Source organism: Esox lucius, chromosome 1 (assembly GCF_011004845.1).
Source record: "Esox lucius isolate fEsoLuc1 chromosome 1, fEsoLuc1.pri, whole genome shotgun sequence".
Lineage (NCBI taxonomy): Eukaryota > Metazoa > Chordata > Actinopteri > Esociformes > Esocidae > Esox > Esox lucius.
The window spans coordinates 2,600,078-2,618,232 of record NC_047569.1 but is presented as its reverse complement, the minus strand read 5'-3'; the positions used below and the strand labels follow the sequence as shown (position 1 = coordinate 2,618,232).

General features: G+C 41.8%; 1 protein-coding gene and 1 long non-coding RNA gene across 4 annotated transcripts in view; one reads left to right on the top strand and one right to left on the bottom strand.

The window, feature by feature from the left end:
• Positions 1-3,209: 3,209 nt before the first annotated feature.
• col4a3 (collagen, type IV, alpha 3) overlaps positions 3,210-18,155 on the bottom strand; it is a 303,630-nt gene continuing 288,684 nt past the window's right edge. For both annotated transcript variants that reach the window (XM_029119708.2, XM_029119709.2), the window contains exons 48-52: positions 14,495-14,707; positions 10,548-10,725; positions 10,206-10,320; positions 4,175-4,347; positions 3,210-3,959 (exon numbers count right to left, since the gene is read on the bottom strand). In XM_029119708.2, coding sequence (XP_028975541.2) covers positions 3,869-3,959; positions 4,175-4,347; positions 10,206-10,320; positions 10,548-10,725; positions 14,495-14,707 — 770 coding nt within the window. In that variant the 3' untranslated portion in view covers positions 3,210-3,868. The remainder of the gene's footprint in view (positions 3,960-4,174; positions 4,348-10,205; positions 10,321-10,547; positions 10,726-14,494; positions 14,708-18,155) is intronic.
• LOC114839327 overlaps positions 15,634-18,155 on the top strand; it is a 41,995-nt gene continuing 39,473 nt past the window's right edge. For both annotated transcript variants that reach the window (XR_003781818.2, XR_003781817.2), the window contains exon 1: positions 15,634-15,822. This is a non-coding gene — a long non-coding RNA (uncharacterized LOC114839327). The remainder of the gene's footprint in view (positions 15,823-18,155) is intronic.

Genomic DNA, 18,155 nt, shown 5'->3' with positions numbered 1-18,155 from the left:
ATACTTCTTCTCCCCACTGTACATGTTTCTGTATGTACGGTCAGTAGGTAGTTCGATGAGCTCCTCTGTCACTGTCAAGTTTGAGTCATCTGCTGCATTATCTTTGAATGGAAACTATCCATGTCTTGTCCCTGCGCCAAGAGTCAGCCTCACAAAAAGTATTTCCCAAATTGACCCTCGAGTGCCCCAAGGGTTCAACAATTGTGCATGTTACAATTGTGCAAGTGCACTGCAGAATCTCCCAACTCATCCATTGATGGAAACATGGAAAAAGTGCCCTCCCTATCTTGCTCCTTCCATATTTTGGTTTCCTTCAGAAAGCCTTCCATTCTGTCATACAGCTTTAAGGCATGTGTATTGCGGCCTTGCATAGAACTGTTGAGTCTGTTCAGTTCAGAGAAAACATCTGCAAGACATTGTCACTGAAATTTGCAGCCACCTATGTACAGTTTGTGTACAAGTGGCACTGTAGCTTGGCTTCATACCTTCGTTTGACAGCACAGCAGAGCAGATGACACACATTGGTAATACAATGCACTCAGTCTCTTTAAAGGTAAATCCAAACTTGAGTTAATTCCTTGAATATTTTCAGGTCTTCTCTCATTTGAAGGAGGGTCTGTCAGTTTCTTGTTTGAGAAGTCAAAAAGCGATCCATTGTAGATAACATTAAAAATGTCTGTGTACTTAGGCTAATAATAAATAACTTTTTGTCCAGAATGGCATGCAATTACTTTCAGTGTTTTATTGGCACCGCATATTGGCACCGTTATTAACATTAGATGGCTCTGGTCCCATGACACCGGATATCATCAATGTTGTAATATAATACAACAAAATCTGGAAACTGACTACTCATTGTTCTACCTTATTTTTATTAGGTTGTATTTATGTCGATGTGTATTTTTTCTAAATAATGTTTGGGACTGTTATGGAAATTTTGAACTAAGGTGCATTTGAGAAATGTCTGTCTTTCTATTGGCTGTACTTTGATTGTGACACCCATGTCTGTATAATATCAGAGGAGTATTAGGTATTTGGGCCATGTCCTCCTGCCTAGAAGAAGGATGTATTCTTTGTCGTCATATACATGTATGAATGGGTTAAAGATACAGAGAGGGGTCTGGTGTTTGAATAGGAGGCATCCTTGACCGGCACGGGTGGATTAGAGGGGTACTCGTAAATGTGTATAACCCTTTAGTGTCTCTGTTGACTATCCAGACATTGTGTCTCCTCAGGAGTTGAGAAGGATAAGGTGGGGGGACAGCCCGCCCTTTGGGTAAACTCTTGTGACCAGACCGATGGCAGCATCTTACCACACCCCTTTTCTATGTAATAAATACGGATTGTTCATGTATGGAGTTAGAGACTCCTCAGACGATTATGTGTGTGTAAGCGGTTGACGTGTCTCTCATATGTGCATAAATAGTTAATAAAACTGTCAGAATGTACAAAGAGAACTTTGTCTCTTTGTCCCTTACTTCAAGTGTCGATACATTGGAATTTCCATCACAGGACCAAATAATTTGGCGGACCCCCTGCAGTAACTCTGAGGACACCCTAAGTTATCAAGATCCTACACCTCAACTTTTTTTCATTTCATTCTTCCAGCTTTGAATATGGAAACCTCAAAATACATTTTTACAAGCTAGTACGTCAAACAACATTGGTGCTACTGACCACTGAACTGACCTATAAACAAGGTAAGCCTAGTTCTGCCAGGCCACAACTAGAAAGAATGAATTTTGTTGCCGTTGCTGCAATTGAACCAGGGTCTCCTATGTGACAGGTGGTGTCTTTACAAAGCCCCTTACTATGCCACTAATTGGGGCTTTGTGTTCTGCATGGTTAAACTAATTGAAACTCCACGGTTCTCGAAATTAGTTCCTACATTAGCTAACAAACCAACAACAGCTATAACAGGGTTGATACACTACATTCAATGCATTTAATTAGAAACAGATTACAGTAGGGACCAATTGGGACATACTACCTCGTCATAAAATTGCATCTCTATATTAATTTTGTCATGCATTAACATCATGCCAAGTTTGAACATAAGACTTTAGCTAGACTTCATAAGACAGCTATTGATAATGAAGTGAGAATATTCTGCAATAGCGAAGTCAATCACTTGAACTCAACCTGATCAAGCATGCATTTCACTTGCTGAAGACAACTTAAGGCAGAAAGACCCATGAACAAACAACAGAAGACAGCTGCAGTAAAGGCCTGGCAAAGCATCACAATGGAGGAAACCCTGCGGTTGCTGACGTCCATGCATTCCAGACTTCAAAGGAGTCCTGCAAAGGATTCTTGACCAAGTATTAAAATACAAAAATGTATTTATGATTGTGTTAATTTGACCAATTACATTTGTGTCCCTGAAGTATGAAAGCGTCTGTGTATGAACATGGTTGCAATTCCTAAATGTTTTATACAATATTTTAGTTTAAACCCCTTGAATTAAAGCTGAAAGTCTGCACTTCAATTGCATCTCGGTTGTTTCATGTAAAATCCATTGTGGTGGTATACAGAGCCAAAATTATGAAATTGTTTCTATGTCCCAATATTTTTATGATTACTGACTTTTTTGTCAAGTGAAAAGATGAGAGAGTAATGGAAACCCATCCTCTTTTACTACACAAAGGGTTGTGGGCTATATTACCTCAAAAAGCATGCACAAATGCGTACTTAGAAAATTCCCCAGAAATAGTCGCAAAAAAAAAACCAGAAACTGTTTTATTTTAGGCTTACTAAAATGTGGCTACTGAAGCATGTAGCCAATATTGTCTATCCTGAACAAATCCTAATGCATACTTTGTTCTGCCCAAGGCATGGAGCAAACACCGGCCTCCGCATGGGAGTCCGCAACATTTGTGCTTCTTGGCTGGCTCTGCTTACGTGGTCCGGCAAAAAAGATAATGTTAAATTAGAATCTGAAACCCATGTCACAAAAAATAACATTCCCTTTCAAGTTACACTGTTGCCCTTTCAAATACTGGAATATTACATCAATTCATTTCAGGATCACAGTTGCCACAAAGGTAAAGTCAAGCAATGCAAAACTTTCTTGCCATTTATATTTTTGTTTAGGCATGCAACAGTGCATTCCTGATCCAACTTGTATTTCAGTATTGGTCAATGTTTATTACAGTGATAAACAAAATTTTGATACAAAGAATATCAGCTGCAAATCATTTTGGCAGAGGCCAAACAGATGAGGTTGACTTGGATTGTTGACAATATAAAAAGTCTGTATTTAGTTTTCACATTTTTATTGAAAGCAAATGCACTTGTTGTATTTTTGCAGTAATTGGTCAGCTAGCTAGCAAATGTTAGCCAGATTAGCATACAGATGACATCAATCAAAACACCTAAAACAAAACAAGTACATGAAAAAACAAAATGAAATTGTAACCTACAATTCACCACAGTTCTTGTCATAGTTTCTATCTTTCAGAGTTTCAGAGTCATACCAAATAACTTTCTGCCCATTCAGTATGCTAGCATCATTTCTGTGACGTTGTAAGGATAGCAGTCTATATTTCCGGTATAGACTGAAATGCTTCATAACCTCATAAAACCTAGCAGGAAATGTGGTACTGGTTCTTATTTCATTTCAACATTCACTTATTCCATAACTAATTTTAGAATTTAAGGGTGCAAGGTCTTATGAGGATTCTGATTCTCATACTATTTCAGTCAATAGCTGTCTGCAGGAGAAGAAAACAGGGATCAGCGTTTTTCAATAAACCAGACTTAGCTGCTTGGCTCTCCAATTAAGAACAATTATTGAAACATGAGTCCCACAGTGACATTTAAATACATTTAAATTCCATTCCAGCCCTCAATATCAGATCTTCAGCTTTTAAAGCCTCTGAAACTGCTTCAAACAGACCTGACAGCGACTGACTATACTCCCTGGGGAGTCTCCTTTCACTGTCTGAGGACTGGGTTTACTGCAGGAGGAGATGTAGAAGTGTAAAAATGTGTTAGACCATGTACACACATTGATTTTGAATTAGCACCTGTGGGCCCAAAATTACTTAAATAATTATGGAAGTCTACCCGAGCCATCATTTTCAAATTAATGTCTGCATGCAGAACTCCCTCAGTAGAGTACATGATATCCCACAGTATTTTTGATCTTTGGGTAAATGTGTACTCATTTTACCTGAACATGTTTTCGGGGTCCAGGGAGGCCAGCCAGTAGCTGTAGGAGTCAGTGTAGTAGTTGCATGTCCCTCTCCCATGACACTCGATGAACGGAATCTTCCGGAACTCTTGTAAGCAAGAACCTGGAGAGGCTAGGGGTTGGCCAGAGCCCTCTGCCCCTGCTCCTGTATGCTGTGAACACAAATAATATATTATTTTATTAAATCATATAGATATATACGTATTTTTCTACTACATTAGCTCTAATTACCTACAAACCAAGCAAGTACAGTGATGTGAAAAAGTGTTTTCTGCATTCAAAACATTGAACTTGGATCTTTTTCCAGATTGTAGTGATATACAGAGGGAGTCAGAGAGAACAAATCATACCCAAGTTAAGTGTTTTTTTTCCTTTGTTTGATGTGGTACGTAATTAAACATAAAATATTTAAGCTTGCTGTGAGTCCTTAGTCCTGCCGCCAATTTGTCTACCAATATGGCGACAGAGGAGAAAGAAGAGAGGCAAACGTTTCAGTATCCTATGTAGATCTTGGACGAGATACTGCAATCTACTGTTACCGAACATTTTACTTCGGTAATTTACTTTGGTAAATTGGGATTATTTGGGCCAGTCCTGACAAAAATAAATCTGATCAACTTTAGCTCATCATCAAATTCCAGTTGATGCCTTTCAGTCCGGCAAAGGTTACAGTCATTTTAAATCACTGGGCCCCGACCAAACCACAGTCAGATGCAAATTGTCCAAATGGAGTGAACCGGTGAAACCCTAATTAAAGCTGCAAGCAGCACTGAGTGGGTTTCAGCAAACAGCACTAAACATCGTTATTGTACCATTTGTGCTGAGAAACACATATGCACCCAGTAGAAGTAGGAATAGATAATGTTTTCAAAATGTCCATCATCACAAACTTCATGGTCCCCAATTGCAAAAATGTTATTTGTGAGATTACCTTAAGTACCTCTTATTAAATTATAATATTTTGGGGGCAGGAGTTGTGTACTAATACGTGTAAAATGACACCCTGCACATGTTCATTTGACAACAGCTGCCATGTTTTCACATACAGATGTCGTTGATATATATATAAAGTCCTTCATACATATGTGACAGAATTCCTGAACGGGGTCCTATGGCAACATTTTTGTTTAACTTTTTATTTTATAAAGGTCCACATTCAGAGTTTTGTAATGGTACAGTATCTTACGGAAGTGATTATACCCCTTACATTTTTGTAAATATTTGATGATATGACAACACTGTACAATGTAAAGTAGTTAGTGTACAGCTTGTATAACAGTGTAAATTTGTGGTCCCCTCAAAATAACACAAACACACAGCCATTAAAGTCTAAACTGCTGGCAACAAAAGTGAGAACACCCCTAAGTGAAAATGTCTAAATTGGGCCCAATTAGCCATTTTCCCTCCCCGGTGTCATGTGGCTCGTTAGTGTTACATTTGGTGTCATCGGAAAAAAAGCAAGGGTGTCGCAATATACCAGTATTGCCGATAACCGTGATATTACATTTTTTTAATATTGATATCATGTTAGTAATACACATATAATAATAATTGTATTTTTCCTAAAAAACATCGGTTTTTCAATACCTTATTCATGTCACTTATAGATGTATTAACGATGCATGTGCTTAGACAAGGAGACTGGACCTATGCACTGTCGTTGAAATCAACCTGGTAGCCCCACTAGGAGAGCTTCGCAAAGACGCAACGTTTTTGCCTATTCACATGGTAAAAAGGACGTTGTATTTTTCCAAAACTCCTCTCTGTTTTTTCATAGCTTATTCATGGACAAACGATGCATTTGCTAAAAACTAAGAGTCTGGACCTATATACTAGTGTTTGAATTAACTATCTGTAGCCTATTCACTAGGCATTTTATTTATTTATTGTTAGGTACACTTCAACTATGAGAGACAAAATGAGGAAAAAAATCCAGAAAATCACATTGTAGGATTTTTTATGAATTCATTGGTAAATTCCTCGGTAAAATAAGTATTTGGTCACCCACAAACAAGCAAGATTTCTGGCTCTCACAGACCTGTAACTTCTTCTTTAAGAGGCTCCTCTGTCCTCCACTCATTACCTGAATTAATGGCACCTGTTTGAACTTATCAGTATAAAAGACACTTGTCCACAACCTCAAACAGTCACACTCCAAACTCCACTATGGCCAAGACCAAAGAGCTGTCAAAGGACACCAGAAACAAAATAGTAGACCTGCACCAGGCTGGGAAGACTGAATTTGCAATAGGTAAGCAGCTTGGTGTGAAGAAATCCACTGTGGGAGCAATTATAAAAAATTGGAAGACATACAAGACCACTGATAATCTCCCTTGATCCTGGGCTCCACGCAAAATCTCACCCCGTGGGGTCAAAATGATCACAAGAACGGTGAGCAAAAATCCCAGAACCACACAAGGGGACCTAGTGAATGACCTGCAGAGAGCTGGGACCAAATTAACAAAGGCTACCATCAGTAACACACTACGCCGCCAGGGACTTAAAACCGTGCCAGACGTGTCCCCCTGCTTAAGCCATTACATGTCCAGGCCCGTCTGAGGTTTGCTAGAGAGCATTTAGTTGGTCCAGAAGAGGATTGGGAGAATGTAATATGGTCAGATGAAACCAAAAGAGAACTTTTTGGTAAAAACTCAACTTGTCGTGTTTGGAGGAGAAAGAATGCTGAGTTGCATCCAAAGAACATCATACCTACTGTGAAGCATGGGGGTGGAAACATCATACTTTGGGGCTGTTTTTCTGCAAAGGGACCAGGACGACTGATCCGTGTAAAGGAAAGAATGAATGGGGCCATGTATCGTGAGATTTTGAGTGAAAACCTTCCATCAGCAAGGGCATTGAAGATAAAACGTGGCTGGGTCTTTCAGCATGACAATGATCCCAAACACACCGCCCAGGCAACGAATGAGTGGCTTCGTAAGAAGCATTTCAAGGTCCTGGAGTGGCTTAGCCAGTCACCAGATCTCAACCCCATAGAAAACCTTTGGAGGGAGTTGAAAGTCTGTGTTGCCCAGCAACAGCCCTAAAACATCACTGCTCTAGAGGAGATTTGCATGGAGGAATGGGCCAAAATACCAACAACAGTGTGTGAAAACCTTGTAAAGACTTACAGAAAACTTTTGAGCTCTGTCATTGCCAACAAAGGTTATATAACAAAGAATTGAGATGAACTTTTGTTATTGACCAAATTCTTATTTTCCACCATTATTTACCAATAAATTCATTAAAAATCCTACAATGTGATTTTCTGGAGAAAATAATTAAGTGGGAGAACTTGCACAATTGGTGGCTGACTAAATACTTTTTTGCCCCACTGTATGCTTTTATTTGTTTATTTGTACTGTTATGGTTACATCCATGGTTTTAATCAAAAGGGAAAACAAAACAAAGCAGCAACCAGTGACATAGGGCATCCAATACATACAAAACCAAAATGAACCACACCGGGTGTGGCCACACACAGAACATAAAAACAGGTGCCCAATTGGAGGCAACGATCTACACCGGCGGCGTCGGCCACTGGGCAGCAGGAGGATCCGGCAGCTGCGGCCCCTAGGCAGCAGGAGGAGCCGGCAGCTGCGGCCCCTGGGCAGCAGGAGGAGCCGGCAGCTGCGGCCCCTGGGCAGCAGGAGGAGCCGGCGGTTGCGGCCACTGGGCAGCAGTAGTTGCAGTTCTATTAAACAAGTACGGGTATTAAGACAGTAGTCAGTGACTTGGCAGACCAATCAGAACTCAGTATGTCAGCATGTCCAGCCCCTTCATTATCCCAGCCAATCATGTCTAGCAAAAGTCCTGTATTTTCCGCTGGTTAAACACTTACATTTTATTTATTATGGGTCCCACTGGCAAAACTGTTTCTAGTCAGGAGATTGACATATGTACAAATGTTCAAGATGCTAGCTCACATGAGCTGCAACTTTGGAGGTTTGTGACTGTGCCACTGTGAGGCGGATTTACATGGTATTGCATCAGAAGTTGTGGGCCATGGGCTTGTACAACCATGCATATTTCGGCCCTTTTGCACCATTTTAACTCACGGGAAACTGAAAATAACACTTCAAAAATTGCAGACAAATAATAATAAAAATGCAAACAAAAAATTTGGGTTTTACCAGTGAACTGTCAGGAGAAGGGTACAAAATAATTTCCAAAGCATTAGATATACCATGGAACACAGTCATCATCAAGTGGAGAAAATATGGCACAACAGAAACATTACCAGAAAACTGGACATCCAGTAAAATTGATGAAAGGACGAGAAGAAAACTGGTCAGGGAGTCTTCCAAGAGGCTTTCAGCAACATTAAAGGAACTGCAGGAATTTCTGGCAAGTACTGGCTGTGTGCTACATGTGACAACCATCACATGTATTCTTCATATGAATGGGCTATGTGGTACGGTGGCAAGACAGAAGTCTTTTCTTACAAAGAAAAACATCCAAGCCCGGTTGAAGTTTGCAAAAACAAACATCAAGTCCCCCAAAAGCATGTGGGAAAATGTGTTATGGACCGATTAAACCAAGGTTGAACTTTTCGGCCATAATTCCAAAAGGTATGTTTGGTGCAAAAACAACACTGCACATCACCCTAAGAACACCATACCTACAGTGAAGCATGGTGGTGGCAGCATCATGCTTTGGGACTGTTTTTCTTCAGTTGGAACAGGGGAGGGAATTATGAACAGTTCCAAATACCAGGAAATGTTGGCACAAAACCTTCAGGCGTCCATTAGAAAGCTGAAGATGAAGAGAAAGCTCACCTTTCAGCATGACAACGACCCAAAGCACCCATCCAAATCCACAAAAGCATGGCTTCACCAGAAGAAGATTAACATTTTGGAATGGCCCAGCCAGAGCCCAGACCTGAATCCAATTGAACATCTATGGGGTGATCTGAAGAGGGTCGTGCACAGGAGATCTGACAGATTTGGAGTGCTTTTGCAAAGAAGAGTGGGCAAATATTGCCACGTCAAGATGTGCCATGCTAATAGACTCCTACCCAAAAAGACTGAGTACTGTTATAAAATCAAATAATTTCTTCTCCTACATAGGTCTGTAAAAGAAAGGTCTCAGGTCATGCTCTGTATACACAGGCATCGGAGTTATTATTTATAAGTATGACCTCAGATCTTTTTCCACTACTGAGGGCCTAGCTCAAATAGTCACCTTTTGCCACTTACAAACACAATAGGGTTTCACCAGTGAACTGCTGAAACCCTAATAATAAAATAAACTTGCCCTTCCTCCATTAGCTGCAATAAGGGCATGCAGTTAGTGTATCATTGTGTATTTTGGGAAATGTTTATCAGCTGGTACCAATATTCATATTTTTATAGACGTTTGGAAATATGGGCTTGAATTTTCAGGCATTATGAAATCTAGAATACAGACTGTGTTTTAAATATATGGCTAATCTACACTTTATACGTTTCAATGTTTCCACTTTTATTGGGTCTGTTGTTTGTGGGCAGTGGGCTTATATTATAGGCTAGCTTTGAGTGCATATTGTTGAGCAGGAGAGTTTGTCTTTGATACCAAATGCACTTGATCTACTTTTTAATCAGAATTTTGAATGGGGAGGGTCATGTTTTTTCCCCCCAATGGCTACGGAAGGTAATGTGAAAATATATTTTGCTTGGGGAAGGGTCAGCCATTTTCATATTTTTGGGGGACCCAATGTCATAAAAAACGATTACTCCCTTAAATTGTCCAATACAATAACTTTTCACTGTGATTTTGGATTGCGGTTCTTAAAGAAAATTATTTCTATATGTTTTTCTTTGATTTATTTCTGTAACATATTGCTCAACTGTAAAAGAGCCCTGGGGGTCAGCTTGATTTTGCTGTTTAAATAAAGGGTAAATTATAAATTTAAATAAATCACGTTTCCAATTGTTGGGGAAGTATGTGCAATAAGTAACAAATCAGTCTCAAATAGATTCTACATCTGCAGTTAAATCATAGTTCCTTTTTAAGACTGTACTATATTTCCTACCATGACAAAAGAATAGCCAGCCCAGAGAGAGAGCCAGCCCTGTGGACAATTGGGTACTTGACTGGTCTGACTGTGAACAGCAATGATGTTTGCTTTGGTCTCACACACCGCACACCTGAAAGAGAGGGAGAGACCACAAGGTTGTCATACAATGCAAGTACTGTATGATCAACTGATTGATTTGCCTGTAAATAATACATAAAAAAAAAATGTACCCTCCCCTCACCCCAGAAGTTCCTATTTTTTTAAGACTAAACAGGCATTAAACCTGGTTTGATTAGCCAACAGGAGAAACCATGGCATATGACAGTCTGCTAAAAGCAATGTAAACTAGAGCAGCACCTGCTAACATATCTCTCCAGTGAGTCACCAGAAATGAGGGCCATGTCACTGGGCATTGCCTCATTCGTGGACAGCCAGTAGGAGTAGTCATTTCGGGAGGCGTAGCGGCATGTTTCTTCTGTGTTGCAGAATAAAAAGGGCATGGTGGAGAAACGAGGCAGACAGCTCCCCAGTGTCCCTGGAAATAGGCAAACCAAACAATTAATTAATATCTATTGTGCAGAAAGTCATAATATGGGCTTTTTCAGGAGACATCTGTTTGATGTAATCAAACAGAACAGCTGTGATTGTGATTGGGTTTATAAGCATACTATGTGTTTGTGTGAGTATGTAATCAATGTCAGTGGATTACACACTCAATCAAGTGTGTAATCAAGTGTGTTATCAATGTCAATGTGTACAATGTGTACAAAATATTTTTGGGCAGGTCCCCACTAGGAAATAAATTATATTCGACTTTCTGCTTCAATTAGTTATACTTTCTGCTTCAACAAACTCAAGGCCTTAAATTCTGGGATTTTCTAGGTTGGATTGAAAGTTTCCACACCCAATGCAAATTATCATGACAATCACGCAAAACATGTTACAGCGACAAGTTTGGTGTGCAGCAATCATTTCTTTCCTGACAGTTTTACTAATTATCTTCAGGTTTGTGTTACATTGAATCCTGAATAACACACTAATGTAATCAACAATGTGTGATTGTTTGATTTAAATTGATGTGTTATTTCTATTAATGACCATTCAGTGCATATCTGTGGCATTGGCTGAAATGTGCAAAGAGGCAGAAAATTCTAATACGGTGGGCAGGATTCTCTGAGTGTGCTGTGTAGGCAGCACACTTACCGAGGCCATACTTGCAATCATTAGAACAAGGTGAATTTCAAGTTTAAAGCCCCCATTTAGAATTGTATTTTTAAATCATTGCTGCGTGTCTGATAAATCACTGTATTTGATAAAAGAAATGTGTACATTTACTTTGCACATTAAACTGCCTATTCTAAATCTATGGTTGAAACGCTCAGTGTGATAGTGTTGGACTTCATGAAGAATTTTACACACATAAGTCAGACCTGACGATAGGAGGCCTACAGCCCACTGTTTTATTTTAATCTGCATTTAATGTCATGACCTAGGCAAAAAGTTACTACCATTCCACCAGCGCAAGATTAAATTATTTTATTCTAAATAGTTTATTCTGCAAAAATCACTTACAAAAAGATGGTATTTTATATTATTCTAACCTCATCTACATGTAGCTATCAATATTGCTGCCACAATTGTATCTCCAGTTATACTGACATGTATTGAGAAACACAGACATTAGGTAAAGGACGCTGGGCAAGCTAACACTAACAGTACTATTTTGCCATGCTAGATAGTTGTTCATCCAACATTAAATGCAACGGAAATGTATCGGTTTTCAATGTGATTTTTCTTCAGGAGTAAATTAAGCTGTTGCAACAAAAGAGAAAGGTGGAGCAGGGACAGGCAACTTTAGTTCAAAAAAGAGACAAGTTATTATAGTGAGGGACAGAATGGTACAGAAAGGAGGAGAGCCAGCAGGTTACGTGGAAGAGAGAGTAGACCAGAGTGGAAAAGGATCTTGTGGTATCAGGGGAATAACCTGTGTAAATGTAACAATCTGCTGCTCTCTTTGTTAAATGTACACGTTTTATCTGATGTACATAAATCCCCTGTGCTACCGCAGGCATGCTCTGATTATACATTACCTGTACAGTATGTAAAGCCTAAAGAGTGTTACATTATTCATATTTTTAGGGGTGTTGCATGTACTTGTGAGAAATATATACACTGCTCAAAAAAACTTAAGGGAACACTTAAATCACACATCAGGTCTCGATTAACTAAATATATTGAAGATCAAAATCTTTACTGTACATTGTGTAATTAGTTGAGAACAAAATGACGTAACCACGGTCAATGGAAACCAAAATCACCAACCGATTGAGGGCTGGATTCAAACTCACACTAAAAATAATTAAACAATTGAAATCACAGGCTGTTCCAACTTGTGTGGATTTCATCACGGCAACTCATAATGTGACGCAGTGGTGTGTATAGGCCCCACAAGCCTATATACACTCCCAACAACGTCTGGGCATGCTCCTGATGAGACTGTGGATGGTATCCTTGGGGATCTCCTCACAGACCTGGATCAGGGCATCAAGTGACAGTCAGATGCATCGATACATAACCCAGAGGTTGTCAATTGGATTCAAGTCTGGGAAACGTGAGGGCCAGTCAATGGCACCAATGCGTTTGTCATCCAGGAACTGCCAACACACTCTGGGCAGTTCCTGCCTACACTCTCTGTACCAAATATTAAGTTCTGCTTTTCTGATGTATCAAATACTTATGTCATGCAATAATAAAATTATGAATTACTTAAAAATCATACAATGTGATTTTCTGGATTTATGTTTTAGATTCTGTCACTCACAGTTGAAGAGTACCTATGATACAAATTACAGACTTCTACATGCTTTGTAAGTGGGAAAACCTGCAAAATCGGCAGTGTGTCAAATACTTGTTCTCCCCACTGTATAATACAGAAATGTCAACCTGAAAAGAGCTCTGATCAGCTGATTTACTCAAAACACCTGCAGATGTTTCCTAAGTATGTTAATTTATGCAGTCAATACTTGGTCGGGACTCCTTTTGCACAAATTACTGCATCAATGTTTCGTGGCATGGAGGCAGTCAGCCTGTGGGACTGCTGAGGTGTTATGGAAGCCCAGGTTGCTTTGATAGCGGCCTTCAGCTCATCTGTGTTGTTGGGTCTGGTGTATCTCATTTTCCTCTTGACATAACCGCATAGATTTTCTATGGGGTTCAGGTCAGGCAAGTTGGCTGCAAACCAGTTACCAGTCATTTTGGCACTGTAGGCAGGTGCCAAGTCCTGCTGGAACTGGAATTCAGCATCTCCATAAATCTTGTCAGCAGATGGAAACATGAAGTGCTCTAAAATCTACTGGGTAGACAGCTGTATTGACTGTGGACTTGATAAAACACTGTGAACCAACACCATCATATGACAGGCAACCCATATCATAATTGACTGTGGAAACTTTACACACTACTTCAAGAAACTTGAATTATGTGCCTCGCCACTCTTCCTCCAGACTCTGGGACCTTGATTTCCAAATGAAATGCAAAATGTAATCTGAAGAGAGGACTTTGGACCACTGAGCAGCAGTCAAGTTCTTTTTCTCCTTCGCCCAGGTAAGATGCTTCTGACGTTGTCTCTGGGTCAGGAGTGACTTGACACTAGGAATGCAACACTTGCAGTTCTTGAATCTCCCCCAAATTCTTGAATCAACTTTGCTTGACAATCCTTTCCAAGCTGCGGTCATCCCTGTTCCTTGTGAAACATTTCCTACCACGCTTTTCCCTTCCAGTCAACTTTGATACAGCACTCTGCAAACAGCCAGCCCTTTCTGCAATGACCTTCTGTGACTTACCCTCCTCATGGAGGGTGTCAATGAGTGTCTTCTGGACAACTGTCAAGTCAGCTGTCTTCCCCATGATTGTGGTTGTGTGTTCCGAACCAGACTGAGAGATTGAAGGCTCAGGGGGTAATTTAGCTGATATGAGCTCTTCACAAGTCGGCATTGCTGTATTGTAATTTTTTATTCTAATATTTTGAGATACTGGATTTTTGATTCCATGAGCTGTAATCATCAAAATTTCAAAAAAGGCTTTGAGTAATACATCTAAAATATATGAAGGTATCACTTTTTGATTTGAATTATGAAAAAAAAAAAACTTTTATTTTTAGATGCACCTGTGTTTCTATAAAAACCTGTTCCCTGACAGAGGTAAGGAGTAATCTGTTTGCTAAGGCAGCAAAACTCCTGATTTAGGGGTTGGATTCTTTGCGTGTCATGAAATGTGCACATGCACAGGTATGTGGGTGCTCATACCTAGATCCTGGCCATGGCCTCTGTTGTTGCCGTTGATAAAGAGTAGGGAGTATCCCAAGTAGATGAGCTTGCTGTCCCCTGGGCACCGGGGTACATCCTGCTTTTGGCTGTGATGGGTGAATATAAAGCCATCCGTTATAGACCTGGAAATGTGCAGACCTGGGAGCCCCTGGGGGCCTTTGGTTCCAGGAGTCCCCTTCTCACCTTGGATACCTGAGAAGACAATCGGTCCCATCATTACTTTTCAGATGTGTCTTCGTTACACTGTCTGTTTAAAACAGTTGTGCACTGCAATTGACACTTTCAATCAGGCTTCCTTCAGCTGGAAAGTTTGTGTATGTACACTACCAGTCAAAGGTTTATTTTCAATTTAAGCAGTGTATAACCTGAAATGGTACAAATGTAAGTGGTAAACTGCCAGAGTTAAAAACAAATAAGATCACCAAAAACTGAAAAATTATATACACTTCAGAGTTATAAACAAGTAAGATTCTGTGCTAACTTTTTGGACAAAAATGTATGGGCGGACATTGCACATGGATGCCATACTAGCGCAAAGAATTAATAAGTCGGCAGATGCCTAGTATTACTGGCCTCCCATACAGACCTCCCAGACAGACCTCTCGTTCAAAAAAGATTTCTTGCAATTCAGCAAAAATGCTCTAGGGGTCTACTGAGCAACCTGGACATTTTCCACAGTCAAGGCACCAAGTCTTAGACAGGTGATGGCTGTGATTTACACTGCAAATGTACAGTTTTACTGCCGAATTGTACGCCCAATGGGATCGCCCATACACTTAGCTCCAAACTCCCCTGAGTACAATTTCTGACGTTTACTGGGCAAATGTAAATTTTACTGCCCAACTGTACACACCAATATATTTTACACACAAATCACTTCTGCACAGGATGTGTTTCAGGCCTGGTCTACATCCAGATCCAGTGTATTACGTTGCTGGTGTCAGTATGTTACACAGCAAGCATTTGAATGGGTAGGAAATACCTTCCAATTGTACAGGGCAAGAAAGGCTTAAAATGCCTCATTCTAAGGTCTATTGAAAGTGTCTCTCGTTGTATGTGTGGAGGGTTAGAAAATGGCCTCTATTAAAAGGTAATCCTATTATCAGACACCCCCCTTATTTTTTGAACATAGTGAACTATTTTAACAATTGTCTTACCAGTTACAAAACTGTAGTTACTCCACCTGACCAATAGGTGCTGCTGTGGAGTTGCATTAGGGAGGCAACGGTCCTGAGTTTGCGCAGAAATAAATATGTGCTCAGACCGAATGCACTAAAAGTTGCGCTGCGTCTCTTTTCCTTCCACAGGTATGTAAAATACTCTCTAAAAGATGTTCGTTTTGGGTCAAAGTTGTGATTTGTATGAACTAGTTAGTTAGGATAATCTGCAAACAAATGTGTGAATGATGGACCTGTAACAGTTTTATTGAATGCGAAGGAAATTTGACTTTTTCCACCAAGCGAAAGCTAGCCATTCATGTTGCTAGTAGTTGGGAGTCATCTAGTTTGTATTTGAGTATTCGGTTTTCCTTATTAGTTAATGAATTGTATTGAGATATGTACTGTATAATATATTATAGGTTATACCAGAAACGTGTTAAAGTTTTAAGAAGCCACACTTTACATGTTACTTTCCTCAGTACGGTTTTTGCGCGAAGTTACCTTTTCATAGCTAATTTGAGTAGACACAGCTATGCCTGGAGGAAACCATTATTGTGTTACTGTATTAAGTAATGTCCAGTAAATACTAGTAATCAAAATGCTGTTAACGAAGGATGGACATGTAACATTTATACAATTACTCAGGACATCGTAATCATATGACAAGGCATACACACAGTTATATTGAAAGGGATAATTACATCTGACTATTCTGCTTCCCCTCTCCTTGAACTGCCACCTTAACGTGGTGGAGGGGTTTGAGTACCCGAGTGACCCTAGGAGCTATGTTGTCTGGGGCTATATGCCCCTGGTAGGGTCTCCCAAGGCAAACAGGTCCTAGGCGACGGGTCAGACTAAGAGCGGTTCAAAAACCCCTTAATGAAGAAAAAAATCATGTGTTCTGTGACGTCGCCCGGCATGGCGCAGCCGGGGCCCCACCCTGGAGCCAGGCCCAGGGTTGGGGCTCGTTCGCGAACGCCTGGTGGCCGGGCCTTTCCCCATGGGGCCCGGCCGGGCCCAGCCCGAACGAGCGACATGGGGCCGCCCTCCCGTGGGCTCACCACCCACAGGAGGGACCATAAGGGGCCGGTAAAGAGAGGATCGGGCGGCAGTCGAAGGCGGGGGCCTAGACAACCCGATCCCCGGACACGGAAACTAGCTCTAGGGACGTGGAATGTCACCTCGCTGGCGGGGAAGGAGCCTGAGTTAGTGCGTGAGGTTGAGAGGTTCCGACTAGAGGTAGTCGGGATCACCTCTACGCACGGCTTGGGCTCTGGAACCACACTCCTTGAGAGAGGATGGACTCTATACCACTCTGGAGTTGCCCATGGTGAGAGGCGGCGGGCTGGTGTGGGTTTGCTTATAGCTCCCCAGCTCTGCCACCATGTGTTGGAGTTTACCCCGGTGAACGAGAGGGTCGTTTCCCTGCGCCTACGGGTCGGGGATAGGTCTCTCACTGTTGTTTGTGCCTACGGGCCGAACGGCAGTGCAGAGTACCCGACCTTCTTGGAGTCTCTGGGAGGGGTGCTGGAAAGTGCTCCGACTGGGGACTCTATCGTTCTACTGGGGGACTTCAACGCCCACGTGGGCAACGACAGTGACACCTGGAGGGGCGTGATTGGGAGGAACGGCCCCCCTGATCTGAACCCGAGCGGTGTTCAGTTATTGGACTTCTGTGCTAGTCACAGTTTGTCCATTACGAACACCATGTTCAAGCATAAGGGTGTCCATCAGTGCACGTGGCACCAGGACACCCTAGGCCGCAGGTCGATGATCGACTTTGTTGTCGTTTCATCTGACCTGCGGCCACATGTCTTGGACACTCGGGTGAAGAGAGGGGCGGAGCTGTCAACTGATCACCACCTGGTTGTGAGTTGGATCCGATGGCGGGGGAGGAAGCTGGACAGACCAAGCGTACTGTAAGGGTCTGCTGGGAACGTCTGGCCGAGTCTCCTGTAAGAGAGATCTTTAACTCCCACCTCCGGCAGAGCTTTGACTGGATCCCGAGGGAGGCTGGAGATATTGAGTCCGAGTGGACCATGTTCTCCACCGCCATTGTCGAAGCGGCCGCTCGGAGCTGTGGCCGTAAGGTCTCCGGTGCCTGTCGAGGCGGCAATCCCCGAACCCGGTGGTGGACACCGGAAGTAAGGGATGCTGTCAAGCTGAAGAAGGAGTCCTATCAGGCCTGGTTGGCTTGTGGGACTCCAGAGGGAGCTGACGGGTACCGGCAGGCCAAGCGGACTGCAGCCCGGGTGGTTGTGGAGGCAAAAACTCGGGCCTGGGAGGAGTTCGGTGAGGCCATGGAGAAGGACTATCGGCTGGCCTCGAAGAGATTCTGGCAAACCATCCGGCGCCTCAGGAGAGGGAAACAGTGCCCTACCAACGCTGTTTACAGTAGAGGTGGGCAGCTGTTGACCTCAACTGGGGATGTCGTCGGGCGGTGGAAGGAGTACTTCGAGGATCTCCTCAATCCCGCCGTC